Source organism: Lycorma delicatula, chromosome 11 (genome assembly GCF_047948215.1).
Source record: "Lycorma delicatula isolate Av1 chromosome 11, ASM4794821v1, whole genome shotgun sequence".
In the NCBI taxonomy this organism is placed as follows: Eukaryota; Metazoa; Arthropoda; class Insecta; order Hemiptera; family Fulgoridae; genus Lycorma; species Lycorma delicatula.
This window is the reverse complement of record NC_134465.1, coordinates 57,755,789-57,773,242: the sequence shown is the minus strand read 5'-3', so window position 1 is coordinate 57,773,242 and position 17,454 is coordinate 57,755,789. Positions and strand designations below refer to the sequence as shown.

Here is a 17,454-nt window from a genome sequence, read left to right as displayed (position 1 = left end):
ACCCATCTTATAGGACAACAATAATAATCATTGTATTTTTATTTGTTCATGTTTAATTTATTATCTTTTTCATGTTTTATTAGTTATAATTCATTATTACATAATTAGCATTAATAGTTCAATAAATAAAGATTGTGAAAACAAGAATTTTAATTTAGGTGTACTTTTAAATTAAAAAAATCTTAACTAATGCTTGAATGTATATTGTGTTATACTGTTGTTTTCATTATTGATTGTATTATTTTTATTATTATTAACACTTACTTGAAATTTGCATTGTATATCCTGTCCCTGTGTAAGTTGACCATCTTCTCCTTCTTTATTGGAACACTCACTTTTACTGCTACTGTCTAAATGTATGATAAATTTATCCATGATTTTGTCGATTAGTGGTTCTATCTTCTTATACTCAGTTTTAGGATTTTTTTATATATTCGCAGTATGGTTTCTAATCATTCTTATTCATTTTTTCCTTAGCTAATTCATTAATAGACATTAAAAATGTTGTGTTATTATTACCAACATATTTTTTCAGAACTGACCGTACCATCTCATTCGGATTTAAATTGGGATTATAAGATGGAAATCGCAGAACCAGATGCCAATGTTTTTTTAATAGTTAAACAAATTAGTACTTTTATTTGAATTTCTATGTGATTTAATTATGTCATACAGTTGTGGTTTTAACACTGTTTTATTATACAAAATATACTCTTTTTGTAACCAATTAATCACCACTTTTCCTATCATTTGAATTTGGCTTCTCTAGAAGTGTATAGCGCAATATCATTAACAACCATTGACTGGGGACGAAGACCAGGAATTAATTTTTCACATGCCCTCTTCATGAAATTGTTGTTGTTGATGCTGTCATGATAGTCATCGCTTTTTGAACTTGTTTTCCAAGTTAAAATCGTGATCAGAATGATCTCCATTTCTTCTTGTGCTTGGTTTATTATTAACAGAACACCTTTATTAATCAGGACTTTACTCCTGCCTCACTATCATCTTACAAAGCCTTGAGCAAAACTATCTAATAATCCACTAACTAGTTTTGAACATTGTTTATACTTTTTTGGTGCGCTAAATGAGCATGACTACAATTTAGATTTAAGAAGATCTTGCTTTTCATTTCGAAGTGTTTGAACTTGTGATCTTGAGATCCCACAAGCTGCAACGATTCTTTCTCCAACATTTTTGATTGCGTATTAAATGTTTGTCATTTTCTTATTTTCCTAACTTTATAACTTCTTTCTTCATAAAAACAAATACATTATTAACTATTTCACAAGATTGATAGGAGCTTTTTATTCTTAACTATGAATTTAAATTCTGCATAGCAAAAAAAAATACACACAATCCATTGACCAACATGCTACACATTACAGAAGGCCACACATTACAGAATTGCCTAAATCGGTTTTTGAAAATGAAAAATAAACATTAGTTTTGATTAGTCAACAGCAAAATACAAAAATTACTTAGCTATTCTATGTACAAAATGATTAAGTTATTAATAAATATTATAATTTGTAGAGTACAGGCATATTATTTAATGATGATATTTATTATTATAAACATCAACAACAATACTAATACCTATTACAAATCCATATAAATATAGGTTAAATGAAAAACCTGTATTTGTACAAAGTGGTCATTCATTTTATGACTTGCTTGATAGAGGAAGTGTAATAATAATCTATTAATACAAGTATAAACTATTAATTTTTGCACTGTATACAGTAAGAAATATGTATAAGTATGCTAAATATTTTTAGTGTTTCTGAATGAGCCTAATATTACAAGATAAGTGTAATGTAATATGCCCTGCACAGCAATTGTCTGCCTTATGCAAATAAGTTTTTATTTTCATTGTACACACTTTACATGTCAAGATTGATGCCGTTATGTATAAAAAAAAAAATACAAAGCAGTATGAATGTTTAATGTTGATTCTTGGACCCAGTACTCGTTAATAAACTATATAGTTGTAAGTTTTATATGAATACAAATATCAGTGATCTGGAAGTTTCATATACAGTATGTTCTGTTCCATTGCTGTGAATAAAAATGTAATTTATGCAGGTGTTTGTCATTTAAAAACTGTAATCCAATAATTATATTGCACTTTTATCATTTCTGCAGTTAACATCATAATAGCAGATATCATTAATTAACTCATAATGATCATTATCCAGACATTGGATTTTATACGTCAATTGCCAAAAATTCTATTTTCTGGATTTGGGGAATTGTATCTATAAATTGTTGATGTCCAGTTTTAAAGGTATCTTGCTGAAATTTAGGAAACTACAAAATTTTCCTAAGTTTTATATTGACCAGTTATAAAAAAGAAATAGCCTTTGTTTTAAATAAAGATTATAATTCAATACATTAGGAGTGAAATCAATTAATAGATCTTCTATTTTTATTCATCTAATTGATTAATTATAATCAATCGCAGTTTGTTTAGAAAAATAAAAAATTCATTTTTTTTAAAAAATGATTTTAAGTTATGCTAATTTAAATTTTCTTAGCTTATGCCATTTTTTGTGGGTAGTTTATTGGTAATAATGAAATGATCTAAATCATTTGTAAAATTATAACCTAGGAAGATACCAACTACTACCAGTAGTAACAAAGGTAGATTAATAGTGATTATTTAAATGATATATTTTTTAGTTTTAAAGTTACTAAAGATCCTTATTTTAGGAAAATACAGTAAACATTTGTTATATAAGTTAACTTTTTGAAAAGTCTTGTCTTTTGTATGAAATATTTCATTATATTTTGTTTTTTGAACTAAACCCTATCCAGTAAAAAATTGGATTTTTTTTTAAAAAGAAATAATTACACAGACTTTTTTTTTTAATTGGGTAATTGCAAAACAAAATAAAAATTAAGTTTGGTAAAAATGATAAATCTTTGAATTTTTCTAAAAATAAAAAATGGAAAAGCTTCATATCTCTATTTTTTTAGACTGACAATTTTAATAAAACCTAAAGGAAAATGTCTAACTCATTTACCATATACTTTATAACAATTATGTGCCAAATGGAGGAGTTAATTTTTCTATATATATTTGTAAAGTAGGAGGTCAGGATTTAAGTTAAGTCCAAGTGCTTGGTAATGATCTGTAGGTATGTTTGCACCCTTAAAAGATTTTATAATAAAATCCAAGGCTAAAAATATTGGTGTTTAAGTATATGAAACGTTACATCTTCTCTATGGTGCTTAACAGACTTCCCAAAAAGAAATTGAAATTTCTTTTTAAAAAAATTATTTGGTAACTTATATGTTTTCGTTTACTTTTTTCAATACACTCATATTACTGTTATGTACTTTTCAGAACTTTTCTATTTACTGTCTGTAGGTCCTGTGGCAATTTTCCTTAAACTCTAATATTCTTTTCAAGCAGTAGCCACTCAAGGCCTTGATTTCATAAACAAGGAAAATCTGGCCAGTCCAAAGAGTAGGATAATAAGGAACAGCAGTTTTTATAAGTTTGGGAAAGACTTAATTTATAAGTTTATAAACTTATTCTCTATTTTTATGTATTTTCCAAATAGTTTCTGATTTATATGTAATCAATGTGTATATTTTTTAATTATATGCAAGTAAATAGTGCCATGGGATGAATTTTTTGAGAAGAAAATTCTAATTTGATTGACTGCTGTCACTATTAATTGATTGATTAATATTTAATATTTGAAAAAACATTGGTTTTATATAAGTACTTTGTTGTAGTCTTAATGTTTTATTAATGTTGCTGTAACTTACACAATTAATTTCAGTAATTAATTTTGTAAAATTTCATTTTATAGAACTTTAAAGATATAAGAATTTTGATAAATTATTAGCCCTGTTAAATGATCAACAAGAGTGAAAATGATTGTTTTGTGGACGTTTGTCTTCAGTCTGATAATCCCAGTTACTACGTTACTGACAGAAGTAACGTATACAAAATGGTTAAAAAAATAAATCAAAATGAAAAATTAAGAAAATCTGACACAATTAGATAAATATTTTGAAAACCTGCTGAATTGTCAAGACCTTAAAGAAACTCCAGAAAAAATAGTATAAAACTTCCAGAAAAATAATTGAAACTCCCAAATTTCCCAACTACCAAATGCAGAGGAAATAATAGAAATAATAAAATCACTTAAAAATAATAAAACATGTGGAGAAGATGGTGTAGTTACAGAAATGCTGAAATATGCCAGAACTGTGCAAAAAACTGGATAGAATCTTTAAAAAAATCTGGGAAACAGAAAGAATAGCAGAAGATTGGAAAAACATTTTAATACATCCCCTTTACAAAAAAGTAAATAAAAAAATATCAACAACTACAGAGGAATTTCACTGTTGTCGGTCCGATACAGTTTTGTCCAAAATATTGTTTAATAAATTACAGCTGACAATAAAAAAAGAAATCTGAGAATATCAAGGTGAATTTAGGCCTGGAAGAAGTTGTGCAAAGCAAATCTTTAATCTAAAACAAATTTTACTGTACCAAAAAATTCAAAATTCAAAATTAGTTGCAATTTTTATAGATTTTAAGAAAGCCTTAAAGATTACTTAAAGTCCTTGAAGAATTTAAAATAGATCCCGAGACAATAAACATTATATTAACAAACACAATATTAACAGTGAAATTCTAAGGGGAACTTTCAGAACCATTTGAAATTAAAACTGGAGTGAGGCAAAGAGAGGAACTGTTTCTAATCATCTTTAATTGTGCCCTAAAAAAGTTATAAGAAAATGGGAGAAAGAAGTTAAAAAGTTAATTATATACAAAAACATAAAAATGGGCACTAAAACTAAATTCTTAAATAAATACAAACATACTGGCCTTGCAGATGATACTGCAAATTTCATAAGAGATAGACAAGGTTAAAATCAAAATTCAAATTTAAGTGAATGAGCAAAGAAAATTAGCCTTCAAATTTCTTATGAAAAAAATAACTGGTTTTCCATTGTGACAAAGAGAAATATTTAGGAAAAATCATAGCACAAATATAATTGAAAAAAATGGGATGAAGAATAGAGTACAAAAAATGGAAACTGCCTATTATCTCGCAAGAACATTTATAATAAAAAGTCTTATGTTATATAACTACAAATTGAAACAGTATAAAACTGTAGTCCTACCTCAAGCACTGTGTGGGATAGAATGCCTGCAATTTTTTCAGAACAAGAAATAGCAAAAGTAGAAAAAATAATTTGAAGAAAAATTTATGGACCAAAATATGAAGATAGAACTTACAAATTTTAAAGTGAAAAATAGATTTACAAATATACAGCAAAAATAGGGGACTTAATCCAGAAAAGAAGATAACAGTTGTATGGACATTATGCAGAATGAACAACCAAAGATTAATAAAACAAATATTTAATTTCTATATAAACAGTGCCACAAAGACCAACTGGTTTAAAGAAATACAAACAGACCTAAAACATTAAACATTTCTAAGGATCTGTGTAAAGACAAAAATAAATTTAGAAAAGTGATTTGAGAATTAAAGTTTTCAGAGAGAAAGAAAAACAATGGTATAAACCTGAATAAATGGTCGGAAAAAAGGTGACAACAGAGCAAAAGTACGAAAACCTTTTGGGAAAAGAAAAAGAAGTCAAACTATGCAAACGTGATCCATAGTGGTCAGAACAAATAGAAAAAAGTAAATCAAAATTATTTTGTATTAGTGTATGTAATTTTAAAATTAATTCTTTCTATGTTTTACATTTTAATTGCAATCAGAGACATATTTGGTTTAAGTTTATATTTCTGCTTGACTCTAAGCAGTTTACCTTTTTTTATTCATTTAAGCAACAGATATGAGTGGATATTTTAAGAAGCTTATCTTATTCAGACTGTATTTTAATTAAAAATAAGAGGTTAATCTAGTTTTATTTATTATTGATATTAATAATAATAATAATAATATAAAAGCAATTAAGAGGTTATTTTAAAGTATTAGCCTTTATTATGCTTTTTGTTTTGCAGATAATTTAAGCAATCTTTTTATTACAATCTGTCAAACATTAAAGAAAGAGGAGACTACATTATTATTGTATCATTTATTACATCGAAATTCACATTTTAAAACATATCTTTTAGCTAGATCAGATATTGAACTTTTGGTAAGTTATCAGATTTTTTATATTGTTTTAGTTATTGCATGTTACATACCCTAACTATAAGTAATATAAGCAACCAGACATAAGATGGTCATTCCGAAACATGAAGTAGCTTTTACAAGTAACAAGAATCTTGTACCAGACATATCAAGGAAATTGAAAATGAATAGATTTCTCATTATCTTCTTTACTGAATTTAATATATTGCTTACTGAGCTGTATTTTGCAATTATAATATATATCTACTACCTATCTGTATACTGCTGAAATATACTACATGGTCTTACTATGAGACCACTGAAATATAGGTAATACTCAGCCATGCAAATGACACCTTCAGTTTATTTACCACAGAGATTTCGTATTATGAATTTTATTATTGTCAAAATAAATGACTCATACCACTTGAACTTTGTATATTTTACATGCATCATAATCATTTCAAAGACTGAGGCAGTTTTTAAAGCCTCTTTCTAAATTATTTTATACTACAGAATGGATTAGTTTCCATTTGCTATAATGTTTGATGCTCTGAGTCATCTACAAACAGATCTGCCATCATTTAATAAATTACACTTATTTTCAAGCTTTGTCTGGAAAAACTATTGCCTTATTTGCATAACCGGAATAATCTTTGGATAGTTTTATATCCTGTGCTCTGTTGTATTTGAAAATAAACACTTTTGCTCTTAATTTGTTAAATTTAACCTAACAAATACGAATAAGTCATGTTGCCACCATCGTTATGTAACACTAGCAGACCCGACAATGCTTTGCTATTGCTAGATATTAGTGTATATACAAGGGTTATTTTTTTTCAAGGTCCAATCTGTCGAAAAATAAAAACCCACGCAAAAATTGGATGAACCTTTGCGCAATATGTTGCGCAGTGTCTCTAGTATGGCATTCAATCACGCCGCATTACTTAGTTTAGTTCTGAACAGCTAGCATGTAAACATGTCTACAACAATAGCATCTTCCGCTAAGTGTGAAGTGCATGCGGTAATTCGATTTCTTCAGGCTGAGGGGTATAATGCAGCTGAAATTCATCGACGAATAAGTAATTTGTATGGTGAAACTTCAATGAGTGACAGCAAAGTGCGACAATGGAGCAGGAACTTTAAAGCAGGACGTTCAGATGTTCATGATGCAGGCGGTCAAGGAAGGAAGCGAGTGTCACTCTGGAATGGAGTTGACACTCTTGGTGGAATTCATGGAACATGGCATGACCATCACTGCAGCCTCATACTGCGTAACTCTTCGATGTCTACGAAGGGCAATTCAGAATAAGCGGAGAGGAATGTTGTCATCAGGCATTGTCTTTCTCCATGACAATGCTCGGCCGCACACTTCAGCTGTAACAAAGAACACTTCCCTGCAGCGTTTTCGTCGGGAAGTGTTTGATCACCCACCATATAGCTTGGACTTGGCTCCATCCGATTTTCACCTCTTTGCTCACATGAAACGCTGGCTAGGAGGACAACATTTTGGCACAGACATCAAGCTGCAGACCAGCGTAGAAACATGGCTGTAAACACAAGCAGCTCCGTTCTATGACGAGGGTATTGGAAAGTTGGTACCACGCTACGACAAATGTCTAAATCGGAGTGATGGCTATGTAGAGAAATAGCGTAACTATGTAAGTACTTGTTACAAATAAAAATTTTTTTATTTTCTCTGTGGTTTTAATTTCGTGACTGATCGGACCTTGAAAAAAAATAACCCTTGTTATTTTTATATATATTTTATTTTATTATATTGATGTAATCCTGTAGTTCATCACAGTTGTGGTTAACTACAGGGTTAAGCTAATTGCTCCTATATGCATTCATGTTTTGTTATGTGTTATACGTATGGTATTGATAGTAAAAATAAATTTCATTAAATGCTGAATTGGATGTTAGTTAAATACATATGTGATAATCATTTCTTTGTTAAATTAAAAAAATTTAATTTAATAATGGTTATGAAATAAATTAGAAAATAAATCTTTTTAAAAATACAAGCATAAAAAATGAGTGGTTGTACCTATTTTCATTTTTCTTATCTTCCTACTTTGAAATCTAAAATGTCATTTTGATAAAAACTAACTGTTAAAAAAGATGTAAAAGATTAAAAATAGTATGTGGGGGCCATTTTGAAATTTGTAATATTTTTATACCATAATTTTTTAATTATTAGAGAAAACTGACATTAACATGTTTACCAAATATTATAATGTTCCTTCAATCCAATCATGAGATATAAATTTTCTTTAAAAACACAGAATAGTGGACAGAATACATACGTTCTCAATCCCAGAATACAGGAGCATATACAGATGACTTCATAATAAATATGTATTCAGCACAGAGTAAGTATATTTGGCATTCCTGAATTGACAACTTCAGTAATTTTAGATTCAAATGCTTTCATCTATATTTAGCATTAATCATTTTTAACTTCATGAAATGTAAACATGAGAATTTAAAATAAAGAACAGATACAGTGATTTTTTTGTATACCTGTAGACTGTTTCTATAAAGATATATTTAGTACTACTTATATTAATTGCAAGTTAGAACTCCATTTGATTGTTACTTCACTAGTAAATGTGTTTTTTAAGAACAACTGTTGTTATTTTAAGCATTTTTAAAAAATACAAATTACAGTACCTTATTTTTGTGTTTTATAAAAGTATTATTATTTATTTTAGGTTCTTCCAATGTTACAAACTATATATAATGCTCCAGATAATAACTGTCATCATATGTATATGTCTTTAATTATATTATTAATATTAACTGAAGATCAACTGTTTAATAAAACTGTCCATTCCACAGTAAGTATAATTATTATATTAACTTTATTTATTATTAAGTTATTACACTGTGTTTGTTTTTATTACATTTGTAGTTGTAGCATTAAGTCTTACTGGTCTAAATTATTTAAAATATTTTCTTTCTATATAGCAAGATAATATTAGGAATGTGGCAGGTACTATGCTGCTTCATAAATTTTACAGAGGTAAAATTTCTCCTTTTCAATTGGTTGAGGCTTGTTTGGTTTTGGATCTGCTTCATTTCATAAAAACCCTTTTTTTAAAAAAGATAAGAATTAAAGTTTACTAAATTAAAAAAAATTTTGATGAATAATTTTTTTGAAGTTTTGATTGACACTGTCAGATCAAAGATTTCAAAACATTTTCCTCCCATATTGTTGTTATTAATTATGAAAATTTACTTCATCAGTTGTAGAAAATTATAAATTATAGAATTTTTTTTAAATTTCTTTATATTACTAAGTATATTATATTTATAATATGAAAACTAAAACGTTTGTGAATCAGAAGGTGTAAGAGGTCATACACAACACTACATTACGATTTAAAGGAAAAATGAAGAAGGAAATAGAAATAAGATAGATATTGCCTGGAAATGAAATGAAATATTGGGTAGTAAATTGAAATTTATAGTGGAATTACAATTTCATTAGCTATAAAGAAGATCTTTTGTAACTGTTAGATGTTAAGTGTGTGTGTGTGTGTGTGTGTGTGTGTGTGTGTGTGTGTGTGTGTGTGTGTGTGTGTGTGTGTGTGTGTGTGTGTGTGTGTGTGTGTGTGTGTGTGTGTGTGTGTGTGTGTGTGTGTGTGTGTGTGTGTGTATGTGTGTGTGTGTGTGTGCATCTCTCTCTCTCTCTCACTCTCTCTCTCTCTCTCTCTCTCTCTCTCTCTCTCTCTCTCTCTCTCTCTCTCTCTCTCTCTCTCTCTCTCTCTCTCTCTCTCTCTCTCTCTCTCTCTCTCTCTCTCTCTCTCTCTCTCTCTCTCTCTCTCTCTCTCTGTGTGTGTGTGTGTGTGTGTGTGTGTGTGTGTGTGTGTGTGTGTGTGTGTGTGTGTGTGTGTGTGTGTGTGTGTGTGTGTGTGTGTGTATGTGTGTGTGTGTGTGTGTGCATCTCTCTCTCTCTCACTCTCTCTCTCTCTCTCTCTCTCTCTCTCTCTCTCTCTCTCTCTCTCTCTCTCTCTCTCTCTCTCTCTCTCTCTCTCTCTCTCTCTCTCTCTCTGTGTGTGTGTGTGTGTGTGTGTGTGTGTGTGTGTGTGTGTGTGTGTGTGTGTGTGTGTGTGTGTGTGTGTGTGTGTGTGTGTGTGTGTGTGTGAAAAAAATAGAATGAAAAAATTGAATAGACATAAATGTCAACTGAAGCAATCATGTTGAAAAAGTACATGCTACTGTCAGTAAAAATCATGGATTTAATTATTCATGAAGTAAATAATACCCTTATGCAAAGGTTTTTCTTTCTTTTTTTTTACTGAAACCTGAACATGAATCCCATCACAACAAAATTTGTGTTACACCTACAAACCAATAAACAGTTGAAAAATGCATTGTCAGTTGGTATCTTTTGTACTGGTTAAATTACAAGAACTTTTCTCATAAAAGTGGAATATTTTTATGTGATGGAAACCAAAACACAATTATTACAGAGAGTGGGAAGATCGCTAAAAAAGACAAAGTTGTTTCAATATTAGGTTCATGTTGATTACCTTTTTTTTTACTGCAAAGATGTCATTCATTCCCTAGGGATTTGTTTGTCACATGAGGTCGGTCAATAAAGGATTTTATTTGATATTAATGCAGTGTTGAATAACTGGGCTTCAGTCATGGTCCAACCATTTACAGATGTTGCATTACATCAATGCACTTGTACATCTGACTGCTGTTTATCCTCAACTCTCATGTCCTGGATAGTTTGACTTGTGCAGGATTTTTCTTGTTTAAATTTTAAGTTGACCTTGAAAGGTCTCAATTTTCAAAGAGTGGAAGGAAATTTAGGATCTGTAAACCAATCCTTGAACAGAATTCAGGAAGCTTTCATTCAAAATTATATAAAAACCACTGATATTGCATTCAAAGTTTAGGAGGGATCTTTGAAGGTGATTAATCATGATAACATGTAAGTTACCAAAGAATTTTTAACAGTTGAATTTTTTTATGGACAACCCAATAAAATACCGTTAAAGTTTAGTTAATAATGGACTGTTCAAACTTTATGTTGGCCTTTGTTTAAATAGCCGTATAAAGTAAATTGAAAAGTGTGAAATAATCGATGTAAAAAGTTATTATTTATTGATTCTGTATAGGTTTTTTATTTCTTTATTTCAATTTTATTTTATTGCTTATTTGCAGATGTTAAAAGGAGTTTCTTGGTATACGGAACGAGTTATTCCTGAAATATCATTAGGTGGTTTAATGATATTAATTACAGCTAGAACTGTACAGTATAATTTATTGAAAATGAGGGTAAGTTTGCAATTTTTTTAATTAAAAGTTTAAACTATACCGAATTGTATTAATTATTCAATTTGTATTAAATTAGTACATTTTTGTAATGTTTATATAGATTTAATTTTTTTAATTTTAAAAGTGACAGTTTATATTTCTCAGATGGTAGCTTAATTTTTATTGTTTTTTCACATAAAAATTCCAACTACAAGAAGTTACTTTTTTACATTGAATAATCTATTACCTTAATTATTTTTTATTATTAAAAAACATGTGTAACCAAAAAGTAGGCAAATTTTAATCAGTACCCTTTTTTCCCCCTGGCATTATTTTAACTGTATTCCGTAATTTTCTTAGAAATGATTAGCTTGATACTGGACTTGATTAACTATTTATAATCACTTTTGGTCTATTGTGAGGTAGTACAAACAAAAAACAATGTGTTTTGATCATCAAATGACGATTTAGGGAATAGTAGAAGAAAACAATTTATTGATAGGACCATAATACAGCATTCTTGAAAAAAAATTTAAAAATTATTTTGTTACATGTGTGAACACCAGCCATATATCACTTTTCTTTGATGAGTTTTTAACTGAAACTTATACAGCTCTGCTTCCCCAATCATACTGCTACCTGACATGGTTTCATTAGACCTTACTTATTTTCCTGAAATTTATATTTGAAATGATTTGAGATACTATATGCAATTCTGATAGAAGCCTACCCAAGACTGTTTCCAGTAGTACCAATACCATTAGAATTGGTGTATTGCCTCAGGAGTTGACTTTTGAAGTAGTTTGGATACTCAGGTCACACTCAGGAGAAATAAGTTCTCTAACAGGAGAAATAACTTCTCCTTCATAAGCATTTCACAGTACTTAAATGAAAATTTATATTGACAGTTTATCCCTTAGAGATAAATCAATATTGTGTGATTTTTCTGCTATCATAGAAACACATAAGCATTGATATTGCCAAATTATAGATATTTTCTTGCCTTTCATTGTTCTTTGTGGCTTTCATTCATTTGTTAGATTTAGTATAGGATTGTAGAAAAACACTAAATTTTGTTCTTCACCACAATCAAATTCAACATTTTTTTTTTTATTTGTACTAGTAGTTAAAAGTATATCCCATGCTTACAGTCATTTCTGTGATTATCCAATAATTGCTACACAAACCAGGGACTGACCTTCCCTTGCCTGATTCTTCCGTTAAAATTTGGTGAATTGTCTGTTTTTGTTGATTATCGGGTAAATTCAAAATTATCGTATCATTTTTATAGTTGCACAGCCGTATTTTTGAACTGTTTTACTTTGATGCCTGCCTTTTCTAAGGGTTTGATTAAACTGGATGAACTGGTCCTAATAACTTCCTTATCAGCTGTATCTGAATATCTGCTTCATCAACTGCACTGTCGCAGATGAATCTTCTCTGTTTGTAAAGAATTCGGTTTTTGCTGTCTGTTCCGTAGCATCATTAACATGATGTTTTCCTAATACTTACGCAACTTGGTACTCCTTTCTCAACATGTTTAGCATAGGGTTTTATGGTAGTGTGAGATTACAGATTAAGGATAGCTGCTTTACAAATTGTACACATTGTTAGGTGGCATTGTTTCTTGATCAACATAAAATCTGTTTTATTTAATTGTTTGACTGTTTTTTTTTTTTTTTGTTTTTTTTCCCAGTTATATAGTTATACTGTACAGTGTACAATGTAATGAAGAAAGTGCTTATTGGATCAAATTTTTCATTTATGGTTTTTACAGATCTTGATGTTTCTTGATCCCTCTAACCAAAAAAACACAATTCTATCACTGAAAAATTTTGGAACAATGTATGTATATATGTATCTGTGTTGGCTTATTTTGATTATTATCTTCAGAATGAATGAAGTGAATTTGATGAAATTTGGCTTGATTATTTCTGTATATGGAGCCTTTTAATTTTGTCTACTTTTGGTCGAGTATGCAGGGAAGTCAACAAACCTTATTGGTGGTGTATCTCAAAATTTTACTCAAAAAGGTTTTTACATTTAACACTGTGTAGTTCGTTAAGATACTTTCTGAAGGTATTTGGTCTTATTCATACTCCCAAAAAGGAGTCGGGGCAAAAAACCTGTTTTCTTTTTTGACGTTACTGAATTTAAAGTTACATTCTTGTAGTATTAGATGATTCCATTACTTTAATATGTTACTTTGGTTATTTATGTGGTGAATTTCATTCAGGGGTAGAGGATAGCAAGCCTAATTTTTTGCTTTCTTTTATAAGTTATTCTTTTGTTTGGTGTCTTTAGACTACAATAACCAATTTTTATGACATTTTTTTTATTAACACTTCATCAGAATTTTGTATAAAGATAATCGTAATGGTTCTTATATCTCAAAATTTTACTCAAAAATTTTTTTTACATAATTGTTTACTTGCATACTTTATTGTTATACTTATCTACAGGCTAGGGCAAAGCCCTTCATAGCCAACTTTTTTTATATATTATAATTGTTTTGTTTTTTTTTTGTAGGATAAATATCTGCACACAAATTGCCTTGCAGCATTAGCAAATATGTCATCTCAGTTTTCTGATCTTCATCCTTATGTTTGTCAGCGTTTAATTGGATTATTTGAGGTACTCGCACGAACTCATGCACGTGCTAATCATGAGGTAACTATTTAAATTTTGTTTGTTTAAAATGTTTATCTATAAGATTATATAAAGGAGAAGAGGGTTTTTGTTTGTTTGGGATAAACAAAAAACTACTCTATCAGTTGCAACCAAATTGTTACCCATTTTTCTTGGTATAACTGAAAAGATTTTTAGATACATTTCATTTTGGAAAATCTCAACAAAAAAAAAATATATATGTAGTAATGTAGATTTGCCGATTGAAGCACAAACTTTAATGAATTGAATTAATGAACTGTAAACTGTGAGTCTTTATCACTGTGGGAATTGGGTTTTAATTGAATAATTCAATTCAATTGAATGGATAATATTACGAAAAAATAAAATAAAATTTACATGAAATAATAAATAAATTAAAAAAATTTCTGTTTAACAATAATCAGCTTCTCCTGGAGACTGAGTGTGAGTGGTGAGGTATACAAGCACCTCGTGGGAGGCTAGACCAATCATCACCACCAACAGGTAACAAACGGGGTGCCCATGGAGTGCTGTTTTGGGAGATGCAATGGGGTTGCGCTTATATCATCTCTGCAAATAATCGTCTGATTTTCAAAATTCAAACAGAATATTTGTTAGTAGATTGAAGGTGAACTTTTGCATTCATCAGGTTCACTTTCGATCTAACAGATCACGGTTATTCAGAAATGTACCTATATCTATATACAGGGTGATTCAAAGAAATGGGAAATTTAAAAAATTAGTATATATACAAAACATTCATCTGTTTATCATATCATGCAAGAACCAATCGATCGATTGAAAGTAATCGGTAATTTTTAGAATACATTCCCAGGGAATATATCTTCCCAGTTATCCCAGAGATTTTTAAGTCATCAACCAAAGCCCTAGCTCCCTTGAAGGTTAAGATATTAAAAAATATTCATTATTTCTTTGCCTCCAAGGAGGGTGAAGAAATTATGAATTACTTCAATATTATATTTCTGCCACCATGACAAGAAGCAGGATATGAATTTTTCTTCGTCAAAGGTACTTTAGTTATCATAGTTACTATTTTTTTTTTGTGATTTAGTTTCTTTTTCAGGTTTCTATAAAGCCTGAATACTAAAATAACAATTTATTGGTATTATTATTCTCACAACCTTGAGGATAACGTACACTGCGGAGGTCCATGGGAATGGAGCTCTCTGGGTAGATGGGAATGGTGACTGAAGCAAGCTCTATGGTGTCCAGGGGGCAGTCTCCTTGGCAGATTGGGAATGGCGAGTTAAGCTAGCTCTGTGGCCATGGAGTATGCCCCTAGGAGCCCCTGAGTTGGCTCTGGGATTCACCTGGGCTGACCTGAGCCCCAAGGGTCCAGGTTCTGGCTAAACAGCCCGGCTAGTTGAAAAAATATTTAAATTCAGTTTTAAAGATATTTTACTGTGCTTAATAATTTTACTATTTTAAAACATCTAAATTTTAAATATGTGTAAAATTAAAATTTTACGTAATGTTATCTTTTTATATTCAACATATAAGTATAATTTTTGTTATTATAAAACTGCACAGTATACTTACTTAGTGCATATGAATAATTAAATATGCGTTGCTTTTAGTGATTATGCCACTCTATATCAGGTAAACATCTTTTTTTATTAACATTACAATCAGTAATTAAGATAATTTAATATTTGTATAATAAACAGGAAATCATTAATGTTTCTTAGAATTTGATTATTTGTTTATGCTTTCATTTCAAGTTTATGCACCAAAAAAATTGTTATAGTCATACCAAATAGAACATAATTACAATAATTTGATTTAATTCATAGTGAATGAAGTCAGCATTGATTATACACAATATTGCATTTTTTTTCAAATAATTATTTCCCTTTCCTAATAAAAGCCTACAAAGCTCCTGCAGAAAATAATGTGTTTATTTAAAAAAATAAATACATAAAAATTATTGATATGCCTAACACTTTTTTTATTATTTAAAAATTAAATTTTATTAATTAATTAAAATTAATTTTTGTTATTCAAAAATTAAAACTAAAAGTTATTTGCATTTGAACAAAAAACTTTTTGAATTTCTTTTGTAAAATTCTTTCACATATGATTTGAAGCCACCCTTCTTCTCTGAATCAATTTTAAGAACACTGAAATGCAAGCCATTTCTTAATATTTATGAAGAGATGGTAGTCATTAACTGGAAAGTTCAGGCTAAATAAGATAATGATCGAGCATTTCCCTCATAAATCATTACTGCAAAGTAAGAAATTTTTGTAATGTCAAGTATATGTTATCACATGTTTCTAAAGTTCAACATTCCATTAAATTTGTTTTAATTGGGTCTTTTTAATTTTCTGATATCTTAAATTACACTTGCAAATAGGTTATGGTGTCAAGTCCATAAAATCAACCAATAAGAGTCCACTTCTATTCTTAAAGACAAACAGTATGATTTTTGTGGTGAAAGTTTTTAATATTTTTCTTGTTTCATCAATGAATAAGTACGTTTACTCACTTTATTTATTGATTGTCTCTACATTTACTCGTAAAATCCAAGTCTTATTACCTGTGACAATTTTATTTTTTAAAAATGTAAAGATTTAATGATTATAACTATATTTGTAAAAAAGTTTTCTAAGCACGATTTTTGAAACACTATAGAGAATTTAAAAATGTAATACAATTTTTTTTTTAATTTATTGTCATTTAATTAAAAATAAACCTTAAATTAAAGAATTTTACATTAATGTTAGAATATTTGAATCTAATAACTATAATATACAATCAAAAATATTATATTTATAAATGTTAACAACAAAATTTTAATGAATCACGAGAATGAAAAAGATTATTTTACTTAAATAGTTAGCTTATTTAATTGTTTAACATAATCCAAATAACAAACATTTAGTACAGTTTGCATGGTTTTAAAAAAAAATTTGTCAAACAAAAGTAGCCCCTAAAATTCTATATATATATATATATATATATATATATATAAGTTTTAATTATTCACCTGATATATGATTCCTGCAAAAACATTTCTGGAAATGTAAGTAAGAGATTTTTATAAAAAGGTAATCTTATAAATTAATAATGTAAATTATAAATGTTTTTATTTGTAAAATGGTTTATACTGATTTTTGATAAAATAGAATTTATTGTATTTATAAAAACTTAAATTTGTAATAAAGGGAAATTTTTAAAAAGAATTCCAGGAACTTGTAAACTTATAGCTCCAGAAATGAACATGTATAAATTGCAATATGTATTTTGTAAATGATTTTTCAAATGTCAAAACAGCATTCTACCTCCTGTTAGCTTTGTCATAATTTTAATTGTGATATAACTATTTTTTTTTTTATATATGTCTGTTGAATCATAAATGTTGTTTTTTTTTTCGTTATAAAACATT

The 17,454-nt window shown here is 28.8% G+C and overlaps 1 protein-coding gene across 3 annotated transcripts in view; it reads left to right on the top strand.

Annotated features, from left to right (window-relative positions):
- LOC142332274 (dymeclin) overlaps positions 1-17,454 on the top strand; it is a 77,324-nt gene that overhangs the window by 46,286 nt on the left and 13,584 nt on the right. For all 3 annotated transcript variants that reach the window (XM_075378602.1, XM_075378603.1, XM_075378601.1), the window contains exons 9-12: positions 6,008-6,144; positions 8,837-8,962; positions 11,304-11,417; positions 13,926-14,066. In XM_075378602.1, the coding sequence (XP_075234717.1) occupies positions 6,008-6,144; positions 8,837-8,962; positions 11,304-11,417; positions 13,926-14,066 (518 nt within the window). The remainder of the gene's footprint in view (positions 1-6,007; positions 6,145-8,836; positions 8,963-11,303; positions 11,418-13,925; positions 14,067-17,454) is intronic.